The sequence below is a fragment of the Onychostruthus taczanowskii genome, unplaced genomic scaffold, assembly GCF_017590055.1.
Source record: "Onychostruthus taczanowskii isolate IOZ18803 unplaced genomic scaffold, ASM1759005v1 scaffold36, whole genome shotgun sequence".
In the NCBI taxonomy this organism is placed as follows: Eukaryota; Metazoa; Chordata; class Aves; order Passeriformes; family Passeridae; genus Onychostruthus; species Onychostruthus taczanowskii.
This window is the reverse complement of record NW_024501015.1, coordinates 724,963-740,630: the sequence shown is the minus strand read 5'-3', so window position 1 is coordinate 740,630 and position 15,668 is coordinate 724,963. Positions and strand designations below refer to the sequence as shown.

Genomic DNA, 15,668 nt, shown 5'->3' with positions numbered 1-15,668 from the left:
GAAGAAAAGTCCTAGACTCAGGACAGAACCTGCTTGACTGTCTCTACTCAAAGAGCAGCTTATAATTTCAAGCAGCCCAGGCTTGCACTTCCCTAAGTCAACAGACCCTGATTCCTCAGCTACATGCATCCTGAGAGTCAGCTACACATGTGTGCAAAGTTGCAAAGACTGCTGGACTGCAATGGCACATGCTGGACTTCAGCTTGCTTTTTGGTCCAGTCAGAAAGGGAAAACAGCTTGAAGAAGTAGATCTAATAAAGTAAACCACATGCAGGTAGACTCCCAAACACCTGTCCCTGGACAGATCCAGGGGCACACTAAAAAAGGCACCAGCACAGCAGCCTGGTGAGGCCTTACTGGATCGCTGATCCAGCCTACTGGCATTAGTTTGTACATTGAGAGATCCTTTAGAAACATCAGATTATCATGTCAAAACTTCCTCTGGAATACTGTTTGTAACAAACCTCAGAAGTACTAACACCATATTACTTGGAAATGGACCTTTCTATCTTCATTAATATCCTTTCCATAAATCAAGCTTACTGATGGCACAGAGTATTCCTCTACAGTAACTTGCCATAGTTACAGCAATCCCATTTGATCCTGTAGGAAGGAATTTGTGTTCAATGACTGAAGCATTTGAAACATGAAAGAAGCTTTCTCAGCTGCAGAAAATCTGGCAGATATTTTGTTTTTCCAAAGACAGTGTCAGGATTTAAATACCACATCACTTCTCAGTGTAAGTTTTCAGACCCAGACAAGCCAACTTTCATGCAGAAGGAATCAACACTTGTTTTTTAATACCAGAGAGACTGCTTTGAATGAGCTCCTGCCAGTAGTTCAAAAAAGAAGCCAAGCCTCTGTATTGAAAAAATCTTTTCACAAATTAATTACCATGCCTCTGTCCAGAACAATGGACATCAAGAGCTATGAAGGATAAAGATTCAATCAGGCATGCATTACGTTGGCTCAACACAGGATTAAATTATGGCTGAAAGGGTAGAGAATTAAATAGTCTCATGGTAATTTTTTGATATACACTCTAAGTACTTGAAATTCACTACACAGTTACATAAATTTCACATGTGCTCAAAACTGTGATCTTCCTCTGCTTAATAAATGAATTGTTAGCATGTCAAACAAGTTAAAACAGAAGACTCCAAGAAGACCTGCAACTTTCCTGGTCTTATGTGCCAACCAGAAACTTAAACATGAACAGAAAAACATTCTCATCCATGCTAAATGCCAGCAGGATACTGCAGAACCCTTCCCCTAAAGGATTTTTACCAATGACTTACACTGTTCATCAGTTTTCCTAATTCTTTACTTAAAGTCCATCACTCTGCAGGCAGTTCTTGTTCCAGAGAACAGGTACCTTTTTGTGAGAAAGGAACAATTACACAGTGGTTTATGTGCACCCATCAGATCTCTCATTTTAAATTATCAGGAAGATTGTCTTAAGTTCAAGACTTAATAAAATGATTAAATCAGTATAGTAATTCTACCAGTCTCGCTCTTCAGTTCTGAGGCTTTCCAAGAACAGGTGGATATAGATTTTTCTGTACGAGAGATACAGAAAAACAATGCAAAGATTGATGAAATGAGAAGTTTATAGCACAGCACAAATCTGCTTCATGCAGCAGAGCTGCAAGACTCCACCATAAATTTGAAGCATGGAAATATCACTGCAACTGCATCCCAGTCATTCTTGCTTCACCAAACATTTTTATTTAAATCTACTGTGCTAGCAGCACAGCAAAGCCGTACGATATACAGTGTCCTATGACTTCCAAAATTCTGTAAAAGACACACACGTAACACAATAGCATCCCAAACATATTCTCAGACACAGCACTTCCAATATCATGTACAAATAATTCTCTATAAAAACTTGCTGACTTTAATCCTTTGAAGACTTTTGTTGGATTATATTTCAGGAGGGGTAGAAAATATAAAAATATATTTCAATGAGTTTAATCACCACCATGATGCACAAATTCAAGATCATCTTAGTGTCAGATTATCTCTCACGGGTTTTTTGCAGTCATCATACCAACCATCAGAGCACAGGCTGGTGCACATACCCAACATCAGAGTTCAAATCATTTAGCCAAATACCATACACAGAGAAGCTGGTTATCTCTCCAACACAGACATAAAAGAAAAAATTTGTTGGAGAGCTACAAGTCCTGAGCAACTATTTAATAGTGAATTATTTGAAACTATATCTAATGAAAGGGAAAAAATGGCTGGAAAGCAGGCAACACATTATGATTAACTTAGAAAAACTAGATACAGCAAACGGAGTAGCTCAGTAAGAAAAACAAAAAAAAAAAAAGTGAAATGTCTTAGATATTCCAGCTAATGGCCCAGGAAACCATACCTCAATCTGTCATTTTTGTATCTAGCACTACCACATGGTGCTTGCACCATGCTGGAAGGAGCAGTGCTTAAATGGAACTGTCACCTGTTCTACCTGTCTTCATGTACACAGACTGGCACTTCTGCCTGGAAGATGACACGATGCTTCTTCATTGATGCAAAAGAGAGGGAGGTTCCCTCACTGTGCCCTCTTTCAGCACACTGCCTTTTAAAAAGTTTGTTAGACAATATTCCAGAGAAGTAGAATTTGCACAAATATTACTGAAAAGTATTTAAGTGTAAGTTTAGCTGCAAGCAGGTAACCAGCCCCAGTGACTTCCAAGTTAAGGCATCAGTTAAAGTTGGTTTGGGAATTATGTCAAAAAAAAGAATAAAAAGGAAGTGACCTACTTGAATGGAAGATTCATGCAGAGGTTTATATGCTCAGATCCCCTCAAAACAGGCTAACAACAAGAGGTATTTGCATATATTTCTTTAAGTACAAACTGTGAAATGTCACACAGTACAACTCCTGATTAATCCATTAGGTTCATACAGACTCAAGATTTTTCCACTATCTTTCTATTCACTGCCTATTTCTGTTCACACAGGAAAGTACCCCTTCTGTTTCCTAAGTATACTCAATACTTAAGAATCAGAGCAGATACTAAAACCAAAATGGCAGCTTAGCTGAAAAAAAAGAAATTAGTAGCTTGAATAAAAGCAACCTGAGCTAAAGACATTCAGAGATCTTTCTAACATTTTTAAATTCCAATTTAAAACAGGATGGCCAAGATCTCAAGGGTCTCCTTATAAGTCTTCACTTCTTTAGCCTTTCTTCATCCTTTTAATTCATTCAGAAGCTGCCAATGAACTCTAAAATCTACGTAACAGAAGCTTTAGCAGGATTCTAATTTTGGTCACAGATAACTAAGTAGAGCAATTCTAGATAATATTAGCTGTGATTTATGATGCATTCAACATCTTCAGATGCACAAGAGTATTTTTGGGCATCACTTGGAAAGACAATATTCAATGTACAGCTGGTAAATTTTATTCCTTTTTTCCTCCTATTTCTATAAAAGAAGCACATTCATGCTGCAGTTTCTTTTTTTTTTTTTTTCTCCAAAGGAACTATTTCTTCAGCAAGAGAAAACACAAGTCTGGTCAAGCCTCACTTTCAACATATCAAGATGATCAAGTTATAGCTGGTTTTGAGAGCAGAAGTTAGATCAACCTTTGTCACTTCTCTGAGCAAGATGTACCAATAATTAGAGGAAGACCTGCCCTCTTGGTGCAACTCAGGATAAAAAAGGTCAGTCAATTTTTTCTGTATGTTGTGTTATATCTTTTCCATTTCTGCTGCATTATTACTTAACTAAATAAATAAAAAAAACTTTACATAATTATTTGTTTTACCTACCACTATCAAAATCTCTTCTCCAAAGACGAAAGAGCACCTATAAAAGCCTATATCAAGTTCTTGGTAATGGAACTGTTCTTACTTTTATACACTTCCCAATTTCTGTCAAACCTGAGAGCTTCCACATTCCACTCAGACCAAACTAGAGGTTTGTCAATGATTACACTTCCTACTAAAAGGTATTAAGAAAGTCACCTTGAAAAGGTGTTTTTAAAGCCTTTCTAGAGAACTGTATTGGGACATTGCTTTGTTATTGCCTCTTTAAATGACAAAAGGATCAAACATGAGAACTGTGACTTTTACCAATAAGTGAGAAGAAGATAGACTGGAAAATAAAGGGGAAAGAGCTCTTTACATCTCTCCGAATCCTTGACACCACATTTCCAGCACGTAGTAGAAACTTTTTATAACACTAAGCCTTTAGTCTGTATGGAAATCAATGCTTGGATTTTAAGATCTTGTATCTAGCTGATTTCACTTGAAAGCACATCCCCAGTTCACTGCTAACACAGGATGATCTAGAACACCTGACTCCATTCCTCTTCCTTATGTCACAAGACTGAACCTAGAAGCTTTAAAGCCATTGCTTATTGCTGTAAAACTGGAAGTGTTTTCCAAGTGATACCAATTCTGAAAAACTGCTAGCTACCTGTAGAATGACTGAAGTGAGTGAGGGAAAGATGAGCCAGCTGCTTCAGCTTCTTCCAAATTCTGCATATCGATATAGGACAACGTGAAGGGGTACATTAGTAAGGAAGTTTTTTAATCACAGCAATTGAGACAGTGATGTTTCCTTATCATCTATGCATTTCCACAGATCAGTTGAACATGCTTCCAGGCACAGGATACCATACTGTCAGACTATCTTGAAAGAGCATTTCTATTGCTAACTGAGAAGTCTTCCCTTTAGCTTCAGATGACCACCTTTTATCAGCACACACATGTAAGTTTGAAGGTCTCAGTGACCAAACAACCCAAAATTCAAACTATTAGAATGTTCTTCCTTTAATCCCAACACACTTTATATTTCTGTGTTTATTAAAACCCCACAATAAAGGCAGAAAACCTTTAAAGTCACACCAAGATATTTGCCAAGGCTAGGCAAGGTGCCTGTGTGGAAGCCAGTATCAGAAGGAACACATCACATGGCAGCAGTCAGATTTCTAGAGAGCAGGTAAATATGGAAACAGTCTTACAAGCTCCAGTGTTTGGAGGCTAAACATCTATTTCTGTTGTTTCACCTGGACACATCATTAGGCAGAATGGAGCAATGGCCCACCAAAGACCAACCTATGGGTATCCTGGTCAGTCTGACATGCTTCCTAAACTAACAGATGGGTAATCATTAATCTGCTGCAAACTTGCCACCAGCTCTGTTGCCAAAACAAGAACCAGTACTGGTTCAATCTTCACAGAAGACTACAATGCTGCACATATCACATCTCGGTTATCAAGCACTTCAGTGAAAATCCATTGTTAATTATTTAAAGAAACTAAACAGTAATCCAATCCAAGGATAAGAGTTTCTCATGTTTAATCAAACAGATCTCTAGTGCACACTAGCAATTTATGTATGAATACTGGTCCATTAAGAAGCTGAGACCAGTTTTGAAATTGAAGCATCTTGAATGGTAAAAGCACCCAACACAAATTACATAAACAATCCACAACCTAATTTAATTTAAAAAATCTTTAGGTTAAATGCTAACCAGATTCTGGGAGACTACCTAGAGAAAATGTCATGTATGCTTAGTTTATATTTATGCTTTTCTAGACAGTTTATGGATGTTGGGCTTTCTGTTTACAGACAAGTGTTCTTTTTCTAAGATACATATGTATGCATATATATACACCCACAGACATATATATAATACTACATTTTATTAAAAATTCCTTCTTTTTCTGTCTATTTCCATATATGCATGCAGTTGCATGCACGCATACAAACAAAATAAAACATACATATTTTTAAAAGACAGACTGCAACTTCCAATCCATTACTGGTATCAACCCTGTCCAGCTCAAATGGGTAATATCCTAACACAGAGGAAGAGCACATCAAACAAGACAAAGTTCCTGATGCAGGGTCTTTCTTCAGCACAATATTAGAGAGTAGGAATCTTCTTCTTACAGGTAGCCACACCCACAGCTGCTAATGTGTGCCTGGTATTTCAGGTCATCCTCTTGCATTTATACTGGCTCCCTAATGACTTGCACAAGAGCAGAGAAAGAAAAAGAGTGGCAAATGCATAATCTGTTCTTTACTCAGAGATGGACTTCCTGGAGACCTTGAAGTCTTACGCCTTTAGCATTATCAATCATCCTGCTGTCTTACATTTCAATCCCCTCTGCAAAGCTATAAGATCTTTTTGGAAGCTGCTAATTTGCAGGCCCAGGGCAATTACATAACATGTTATTTTAGTCATGAACAACGCACTACATTTTGGAATCTGCTGCTGTTGTGCATTAGCACAATGAATTCTTCATCAGTTTTTGGATAATGATGTCTAGGCACTTGGGGACCATGCTATGCTTCTTTATGCCTACCTGGAAGCTGAATTTAAGGCTATCCAGACATTAATTTTTCTGGTCCCAGCATCTTCTCATCAAGACACATCCATGTCTTCTGTCTTCTTGAAAATCTGCTCAGAGAAAACATTAATAGGAGCTCCTGACAGATTCTGCATGGTTTCAGATGCTGCACTGCATGTTAGAAAAAGGAGCTTGACGGAACCTGAGTCTGACTCAATGACAGTCGTTGTTATTTGAAAACCTACTGTATTCAATGGGACCCAAGCACTTTCAGGTTTGCAATGGACTTACACGTGTTACTTAGCTAGGCTGTAGCACTTCACTGACAACACAAGTAACAAATTTTACCCTTTAACATTGCATTACTTTTGCATTAGTACATAATACTCCTGCACTTTGATACCAGATGCCAACTACAGAACTAAAATGACTGCCTCTACAGATATCCTGGCTAGTCCTGTATTCAACACAAACAGGAAGTCATATTCTGAGACCTCAAAACACCAAAGATTTCCTTCTATTTCAAAACAGCACTGTATTATTAGAAGGTTAATTTGCAAATTAATCTCTGTAGTCTTCTTTCATCTACTGCTTAAGTGTGTTGCTGCTTCTTAAAGTAAGTAAAATCCAAATACAAACAGGTCATTTATATAAATGCATTTGCATCCAATCATGGTTCACAATCCTCTATCCAGAGATTTGCCCTTCCTGCTAAAGTTCATGAAAAAAAATAGGAAAAAACATTTTCCTGACTATCTTCCCTGACTAACTCTGCTCCTCTGTTTATTTCACACTGACTGGCTTTCTGTCCAAAGATTTTGTAACAGAGGTAAGAGTAGTAACTTGTTTTATTCATGAAGCTTACTGCCAAACTACTGGAAAGATTTCAAACCCAGAACTCTGGAAACACGGATTTAACAAAAACATTGCTCTAGCTAGACTTGGTTAAATGTCACAGTTGAAAGATTTAGTGTGCTTACTCTCTGCTTATTAAGTAAATATTTCCAGTATTTCCAAATTAAGAAACTCTACAACTGAGACTAACTGAAGACAGCCTGAGCTGTATGAAGTTGAGGAGCAGAACAGATACCTACCTGAAGGAAACTAAGTTATAGGTGAAAAAAAGTTAATGTCATCCCCTCAAATGCAAGTATTCTTAACTTTCCCAGTCTAGTTATAAGGAAGAATAGTAAGCATTAAAAGTGATCTAAATTTTAAAGTAATTACAGAAAAATAAAACTCAATGTATTAACTCACCCTGGAGGGAAAAACAGAGTAATCTAATTCAAACTAGTCTATGGCTGTCCAGAGAGATTACCTCCTGGAAGTACAGTAATTATATTTGTAAAGTAAAATCATTTATGCCTGGGGTAGGGAAGCCCAAGGGATTTTATTTTTTTATTATTATTTGAAATGTGTAAAAGCTTTATAGTGACATCCATAGTGAGAAATGTGCTTTGTGCACAAAAGTCCACATTCTGCGTAAGGGGCTCATCAGAAGTGGTAAACAGACAACTGGTACAACTGTTCATATGTGACATCTAGTGTGACACAGACATACCGTCACACTTTTCCATACAGGGCCCATACATTCTAAGCTGAGTAGCAGACTGTTCTGAAACTTATTACACACGCATTTTTAACCAAATTTGTAATTAGATTAATTCTTACTATCCTAAAGAAAGGATTCTTAATGTTCCTCTTTGTATATTTTTTTGCAAGTACCTTACAAATAAAATTACTTTGAAAAACCCAACCAAACACTACATTCTTACGAGCTCAAGCTTACTTCCAAGTGTCTTAGTTTAACAACTCCAGTTAATAGCAAGACCTAACAGTACCATTCTGACAATCACACTGTCACATAAAACTCTCAAAACACTTGTGGTTTTTGAAAAAACAAGGTGTGTGGTCAAACAAGGCCTAACTTACGTCTTGTCTACAAAAGAGAACTCTCCCAGGAGCCAGAAGTTCAGGGTTTGAACAGTTAAAGAGAGACAAAGTAAAACAATACTAGAAACTTGAAATCATCTATGAAGCAGTTATCTCAGAAATTTGAAATTACCACAATGCACCTTGAGACCTTCCACTTTATGATGAGTGCACCTGCTGAACAGTCCACCCTTCTTTTCCATTTCCTATTCATTAGTGCCAATGAAGTTCTTCCTTCTGAAGGCCCCTGCTGCTTTCCTGAAGAGCATGGAATCTGATCTAAGACCAAGAACTGTGTGCTAAACTTGTTAAGAACTACACATTTCTTTCTGCTGCTGTTTAGTTAGTCTGTGCTGTTTGCAGAGCTATTTGCCAAGATTTGACACAGTTAAATGTGCACGCTTCAATTCATAGCTAATAAATTCCATTCAGCAGTAAACCTGCCTGCTTCCAGGCGACAGCACAAAAAGTCTCAGCAGAGACTGCACCAATCGCCCCATCTAATAGACTGCTGGATGGGACAGTCCTTTTTTGACCCAACTACAAGAGCAAGATTCCTAACTGAAGCAATTTTTGGCAACAGCAGATTGATGATTTTTTTTTTTTAACGAATTTAGCCACTCATTTGTTAAGAAGCAGCAGCCTATCTATCACTGTACTCAGCCAGGCGAGCAGCCATCCGCACGACAGGAGCTGGCTTCTGTCACTCAGCCGGTGCGGCGGCCCCGACGGCCCCGAGCCCATCCCAGCGCGCTGTCCCGGCGCGGCCACTGGAGAGCGCGCTTGAGCCACCTTTGCGAGCCGAGCCGGCGCGTTCGGGCTCCGCACTCCAACTTGGAAATCATTGAATACAAAACCCTTTTCTGCCCCTTTTTAACAACAGCCAAAGCCTTTGACATTCTCACCAGTGCACACACCCAGTTAACCTCCCACTCCACTAGCACGATTTCTAGCAATGTCTGGATCCCTCAGACCTACCCGTTGGAGGCCAGTGGTGCGTGTGTGGCAGACACAAAGACAGATGATGGATGGATGGATTTTTTTTCCTATCAAATTATGTGTCAAATTCAAGACACAATTCAACTCTTCAGTGCTCCCATACCCCCTTCTCTTTGTGTATTTGTGGCCTGTCCTCAAAACTGCCCAAACGTTTCTCCCCTCCAGCAACAGGAACACGAAACACACGTGAGGGCTCTCAACCATCAGTCGGAGCAATTCAAGCAGTCATTACTGCCCTGTGACCAGGTAATGTTACAGAAGCGCTGATTAAAACCCAGCAACACAAGTTACCAGTTTATCTTGCTTCCCAAAGCACAATGACTTAAAGCTAGTGTGTCCATTTGATCCCTCTTGCGACGAGACACGGGTGAGATTATTGCAGAGCTAATGATGGACAACTCCTCTCGCACAACAGGCTTACAACAACGTTGAATTTTATCCATGCAGCAAGTGGGCCATCCCACATAAAGCTACGAAAGAATAAAACAAAATTCACAGAACTGAAACCAAGTGTTTCACTTGATAAATAAGCCTCAGTTGAACACTGCTTTAAATACCACACATAGCAATGTACACCCAGAGTTTGTCCTCAGGGAAGATCATGTAAGACAAATGCCAACTGCAACAAGTTCCTGGGAAGTTGTTAAAAGAATACAAAGATAAAATCTGTATAAAGGAGCTTCGCTGGTCAGAAGTGACTGAATCAAGCACTGCTCATCCCATTTTGCTGTTGTACCAAATATAGTGTAACAGCAGAGCTGTGCCAGTAGATCTGAGAAGAGAGACTGCCTGATTTGAATTCAGATGACTGAATGCCCTACTGTCACACACTCCATGAACATTAAGTTTCACTTACCAACTTTTCCCTGCCTGCATGCTCTTGACCAAAGAATGCGTAAAATGAACTTTCAGTTGTTAATTAAGCTCTTTCTAATGATCTGAAGAATGTGTGAGAAGCTGTAAGCAGCAGTAGGAGTACAGCAAAATTAATAACGTTCAAGCAATTTCTGTGCAGCAACCCTGTCCTTCGCTACAGCACAACAACACAATACAGTAAGCCAGAATAGCTTGGAAAGGAGAAATTAACTTTTCTCTCACTTCATTTACTAGAATATAGTCTGTCTTCCTAGTTTGAGAACTTCTGCTGCATAAGCAGTTTCATCTTGCCAAAAAGACTTCTGTAAACTTCAACAGAGGATGAGGAAAAAGGAATGGGATGGAATTTTAATAAGATATGTAAAGGCTGACTTACCAACTGGCCTACTGACTTGTTAAAAAAATAAATCAACATCACATAAAAAGTTGTTGACATGTTTTACATGCAAAACCTCTGACATCATCCCTGCAGTCAGATCTCTGAACAATTAATGAATGAACATGGAATAAAATATTTTTTTTAAATTTAGCATGGAATGGAATAACACAGTCAGAATGGCTGATACATCTTTCTTTTATTCTCCTGCTGATTTACTTGAGGGCTTCCCTACCTTGTGTAACTAGTCTTAAGAAAAAACTTTATCCAATCTTTTTATCCTCAGTCTATTTGCCCTCAATCTGCTTTGCTCCATCCTGTGTTTCGATATTTTAAAAGGTATCACTTAAACTTTTCATGAATGCATATTTGATCAGTGGGTGGAGATAATTAGAAAATTAAACCCAAACTATTTGAGTAGCCGCTCTTGCTACAGAAGCAATATTTGAATGCCACAGTTCTTTCAGTAAGAGGCTTAAGTAAACTATCTTAAAATAAAAATTTAAACTTTTTCTTACATCCTAATTTTCATTATTTCAATAGTATCTTGATAAAATGTTTGCAATCAAAATGTAAAGGCTTAAGCTTATTTCAAATCAACAATTGTCTCCACCTACTGGAAAAGTGAATTTAACTGAAAGAGTAATTTGATCCTTTAGGATCTGGGTAAGCAGAAGCTGCAAGAGGAGCAATGTTTTTGTGTAAGATACAAAGAATTTGTATGTGTCATGTGCCATCATGTTTTGTGTCCTTCTCCCCCAAAAACTGATTTATAGAAACCACAGTCATTCTCTGCAGTAAGCATGGATTTCACTGAGCCCCTACTCTCAAACAGTTCCTTGTCAGAATGTAAAACTAGTCAATACTCTTAAAAAACATGTATAGGTAATTTATTAAATAACAGTTGTTCCTAGTAAATCTGAAATGTCATCTGATTTCAGTATCTTTCTAATTCCCACCATGGTTTCATGAGACCTGGACACTAGAATGAGTTCTTTAAATAACTGATGTGCAAAACCCATGGAATGGTTGCTAATATGAAACACTGTTATGTTACGAAAGACTGTATGAAACACCTTTTTCTTTTAAGCCACAGACATTAAAATAATTAAAACATGATGATAAGAATAGACAACATCCCATTTTTCATTTCTGATTGTTATTATCTAACAAAGGTTGTGATATTATCGTAACTTGAAAGACTCTAATTAACCCAAAATAGGAATGTAAATGTTTACATATGGAAGAACCCCTGTCCTAACCTCCTGTTCTATCTTTTTTTTGGTCTCTCTTATTCTTGTAAGAGTGACATCAGCCATAACTACATAATTCAGGCATGCTTTATTCTGAAAAAAAGCAATTTTAAGCCACAGGATAGCACATTACCATCACCATGCTTTGTTGCACTACAGTATTGCTGCAGTATAACCTGAGACTGAGATCCAGCTGCAGATGCTTATAGTGACCATGGAATGATACAGGCCCTGTAACAGTATGTGTGACCAGCACATCTGTATTTCAGCCTGTCTCTCGCATGTCACACCAAATTAAACTGGCCTTCTCCAGCACCCTCTATGAGCTTCCTCTCTTGTTGGGGGCAGTAAAACCACTTTTCCTTCTCACAGACTTGCTCTTAATCCCACCATCATATTCTATGTCATTATTTCCACACAAATAAGTCCAATAGTGTCTGTACCCCTCTAGTTGCAGGATGCTTCTAAAAATTCAGGTTTTTACCACATGTGCAAGGCCAACCCTTCCAGGTTTTATCCAATTTTAGTTTAAGCACAGAACATGAGGGGACATTTTATTTTAACACATGTGAGCTTTTCATCTTTTCAGATCTTGAGAGTATTATTCCTTCCATATCTGCATGGAGACTGTCACAATCCCAAGTGCATACCTGTCTCTTGAGCAGAGAAATTCATCCCACTTCTTCTTCAGCATGAGAAAAGATGCACTGATCAGTGTCCTGCACAGAGGATCAAAGGGCACTCATAAGCCTGGGACAGTCACACCCAGTGAGAACTTTAAACCACTCAGCAGAAAGTATGGGTTTAAAGCAGGACACTGAACTTCTAGAAAATGGCATTCAAAATACAATTTCTACAAACAAATTGATTTAGAATAACACAAGAATTCAGAGACTAAGTCACTGTACAAAGAGACTCATACTAAAAGGTCTTTTGCTTGTCATTTTGGCATTATGAAGTTTTCTGCAGATCACTGACCTCTGTTTCTGCACACAGAAATACCAAACACATGGACTTAACAGCAAGCTGGATCTTGATGCTCACCAAAGATACCCAGTGTTTGAGGATAATGTTCTGATCACATCCTTAACAACTTACAATAATGCCAAATTATTTGATCAATTGCTTGTTTTTCCTGCTTTTACTATGGTTAAATATCAACTAAAAATGCCAAAACTAGTAAGTCATACTGGCAAAATTTCTGTTCCTTTCTGCCTCCCTGAGGTTTACAAAACCTTTTCTTTCCTTTTTTCTTTTTTACAAAATAAAAAAAAAGGAAAACTAAGATCAGATTAAAAATGTATGCTCTAAATAAGAAATGGCCTAAAAGTCAGGTTCTTGCAGATATTCCTCCTATTACCATTTAAGACTCGTATTATTCAGGCACATTTTCATTACTTCCTTTCTTATTTTCCTTTTATTAAAAATAAAAAGAAGAAAAAAGAAACCATCATGACTTAATAGCTTCTGCTAATTGTTTTAAGGAAAAAAGGGCACACGAAAGAGGTAGTTCAAAAAAGGTCCAACTGCACATATGTTGCAACAGCTTTTCAATCATTTTAGAGACTTAGCGTATGCAGTTGGCCCGCTAACAGAGCAGCAGAACAGATACCATTCCACAGAGCTGGTACAGTATATTTGTCAATAATTTCCATATTAATTAGTTCTCAACAAGACAAGCTGAAAGAGCAGTGATCCATAAGATCTAAAATAAATGCAAGCACCCTGAATTCAAGGAAGCTGAATATACACCCTTTTGGTTACATGTCAAAGATTCCATAAAAAAAAAAGAATAAACAAAAAACTCCAAAACCTAAACAACAAAATAAAAACCTAGCAGTGCTACCAGCATTGTGACACCATAGCTCAGTACTGCAGATTTTTCACACCAACACAGATCTCAGGTAATGTATCTAGTGCAATACTTTGAGAAGAAATTAAGGACATAAGACCATCAATTCCAAGCATTTCAAGGGAGGGAAGAGGAAACTAAAGATGTCTCTGAAGCATCATTTAAAAATCCCATTGAAATGAGCTCAAACTAGACTCCAATTGTCAGCACTTTATTTAAATGAGAATTTTCTCTATGTCCTTTTCAGGAAGAATTTTTTGGCAGATGTTGTATGGTCCGGTCAAAGTGTTAAAAGCCAACCACCTCAGCAGAAATAAAAGGAAACATTATGATGCCAGTGTCAACCCAGCCAGTTTAACAGACACTATGTGTTCAGAAGCAGCATGCTAAGATTTCAAAGCCTCCTCTAGTCCGACATCTATTTATAGGTGCCCACTCTCCGTACAATTTCTCGCAGCCTCTTCTCCTCTCAAAACCAAGTGGGAGAAGTTTAATGGATATAATCCTGGGCCTTGTGCCGCAAGATGGCCAGGAAATCTGCAACTCTCCTCCAGCAAACCCATGTGCAGGGAGACCCATGTGCAGTCAGGAGAGGAGACTGGTCAAACCTACGCAGGAGTCAAATACATGGGATAAACCTTCCCCCTCTGTTTCAGGAACGCACACATTTTTCCTCAGCCAGCAAGTTGACAGTAAAGAACCACATCAGCATCAGAGCTTCAGCAAAAGATACCAGTCTGCTTCCTCCTCAACACCACGCAACAGCCTAAGCCAGCTGCCTTTCAAGCCAAGACCGAAGCTATCCAAGCCAGCTTTGACACCCGGACAGCAGCAATGTCATCCAAGCACCTTCCCACCTACAATGCTACTACTGTACATTGCACCTTCCGCAAAGAAACTCAGAGGCTGCTGGCTTTTTTTCCCGTGCAGCCTCTACCACCCAGCACCCATGCACGTTCCTTTAAAGCACTGATCCAGGTCGGCTCTCCTTCATCTCCACCAGATGTAACATCGCAGGAAGGGTGCAGATATTTTCCTGCATACGGAGCACAACGCCACAGGCTGAACTCTGGTCCAAGCTCCGCACATCCATCCCCGCTGCCTCCTCTCCTACACCTACATCCACTTGCCTGTAGTACTCGTACAACGACCGAGGAGATGACAGCACTGCTGGAAACTCCTGCCCACCTGATCACAACCACATTTTCGCCCCTTTCCCCAGTCAGAGGCAGACGGAAGGGGAGGGTTGACTTCCTCAGGTAGAAAATAAGCAGGGAAAGGCCGGGGCAGAGATCAGGAGAGGAAGAATCACCCCAAAGGGAGAGGAGATAATCCCCGAGAGGCGAGGCTGCGGAGGAGCATAAACGCGGAGGGAGGGACAGCGAACTGTGGGGATAATCCGGCAGAGAAGGGGGGAGATAATCCCCTCGGAGGGGGGAGGTGGAGGACCCGGAGAGGGAGGGGCGGGAAACCTGATAATCTCCAGGAGGAGAGAAAATACCGGGAAAGGGGGTGGGGGAAAAGGGGGTGGGCGGGTGGATAATCCGGAGCGGCAGATGAAGCGCGAGTCTCCCGGGGACGTATCCGGAGGCGGGAGGAGGAGGGTTAATCCCCGCTCTAGGGGCAAAAATCCCTCTTCCCGGACTCCGGCGCTGCCATGTTCGCTCCCCTGCAGGCCCGCCCGGCCCCGCTACCTGCGGACGGCTCTTCCCGCCTCACGCCACACGCACACGCGGCGCCTCCGCTCCCGCCGCCGGGTCGAGGGGCTCGGCCGGGATGGCTGCGGGACCCCGCCTCCCACCACCATTTCCCCGCCGGCTGGGAGGGACGGGAGAAGCGAGTAGCCGGGCGGGCGGACCCTCCCTCTCCCCCCCACCCGCGCGCACGCGACCTACCCGCCGGTACGGGAACTCACCGGCCGGCACCGACTCCCGCTGCTCCCCGTCCCCTCCTCCCTCAGCGGGCGCCGTTCCGCCCCATGGACGATCCCGGGCGCGCGGGGCTGCCGGAGGGACGGCGCGAGCCGGAGGTGCCGCCGCCGCTCTGCGCCCGCCTCGGCGCGCG

General features: G+C 40.4%; 1 protein-coding gene across 3 annotated transcripts in view; it reads right to left on the bottom strand.

Annotated features, from left to right (window-relative positions):
- The window catches only part of PALS2 (protein associated with LIN7 2, MAGUK family member), a 59,745-nt gene extending 44,083 nt beyond the window's left edge, over positions 1-15,662 (bottom strand). For 2 of the 3 annotated variants that reach the window (XM_041411537.1, XM_041411535.1), the window contains exon 1: positions 15,520-15,662. Coding sequence is in view for 1 of the 3 variants with exons in the window: in XM_041411534.1 (XP_041267468.1) it covers positions 12,403-12,427 (25 nt within the window). In the remaining 2 variants the exon portion in view is untranslated. Of the gene's footprint in view, positions 1-12,402; positions 12,472-15,519 lie in introns of all 3 variants that reach the window. The other variant, XM_041411534.1, reaches the window with a different exon arrangement.
- Between the last annotated feature and the right edge of the window lie 6 nt (positions 15,663-15,668).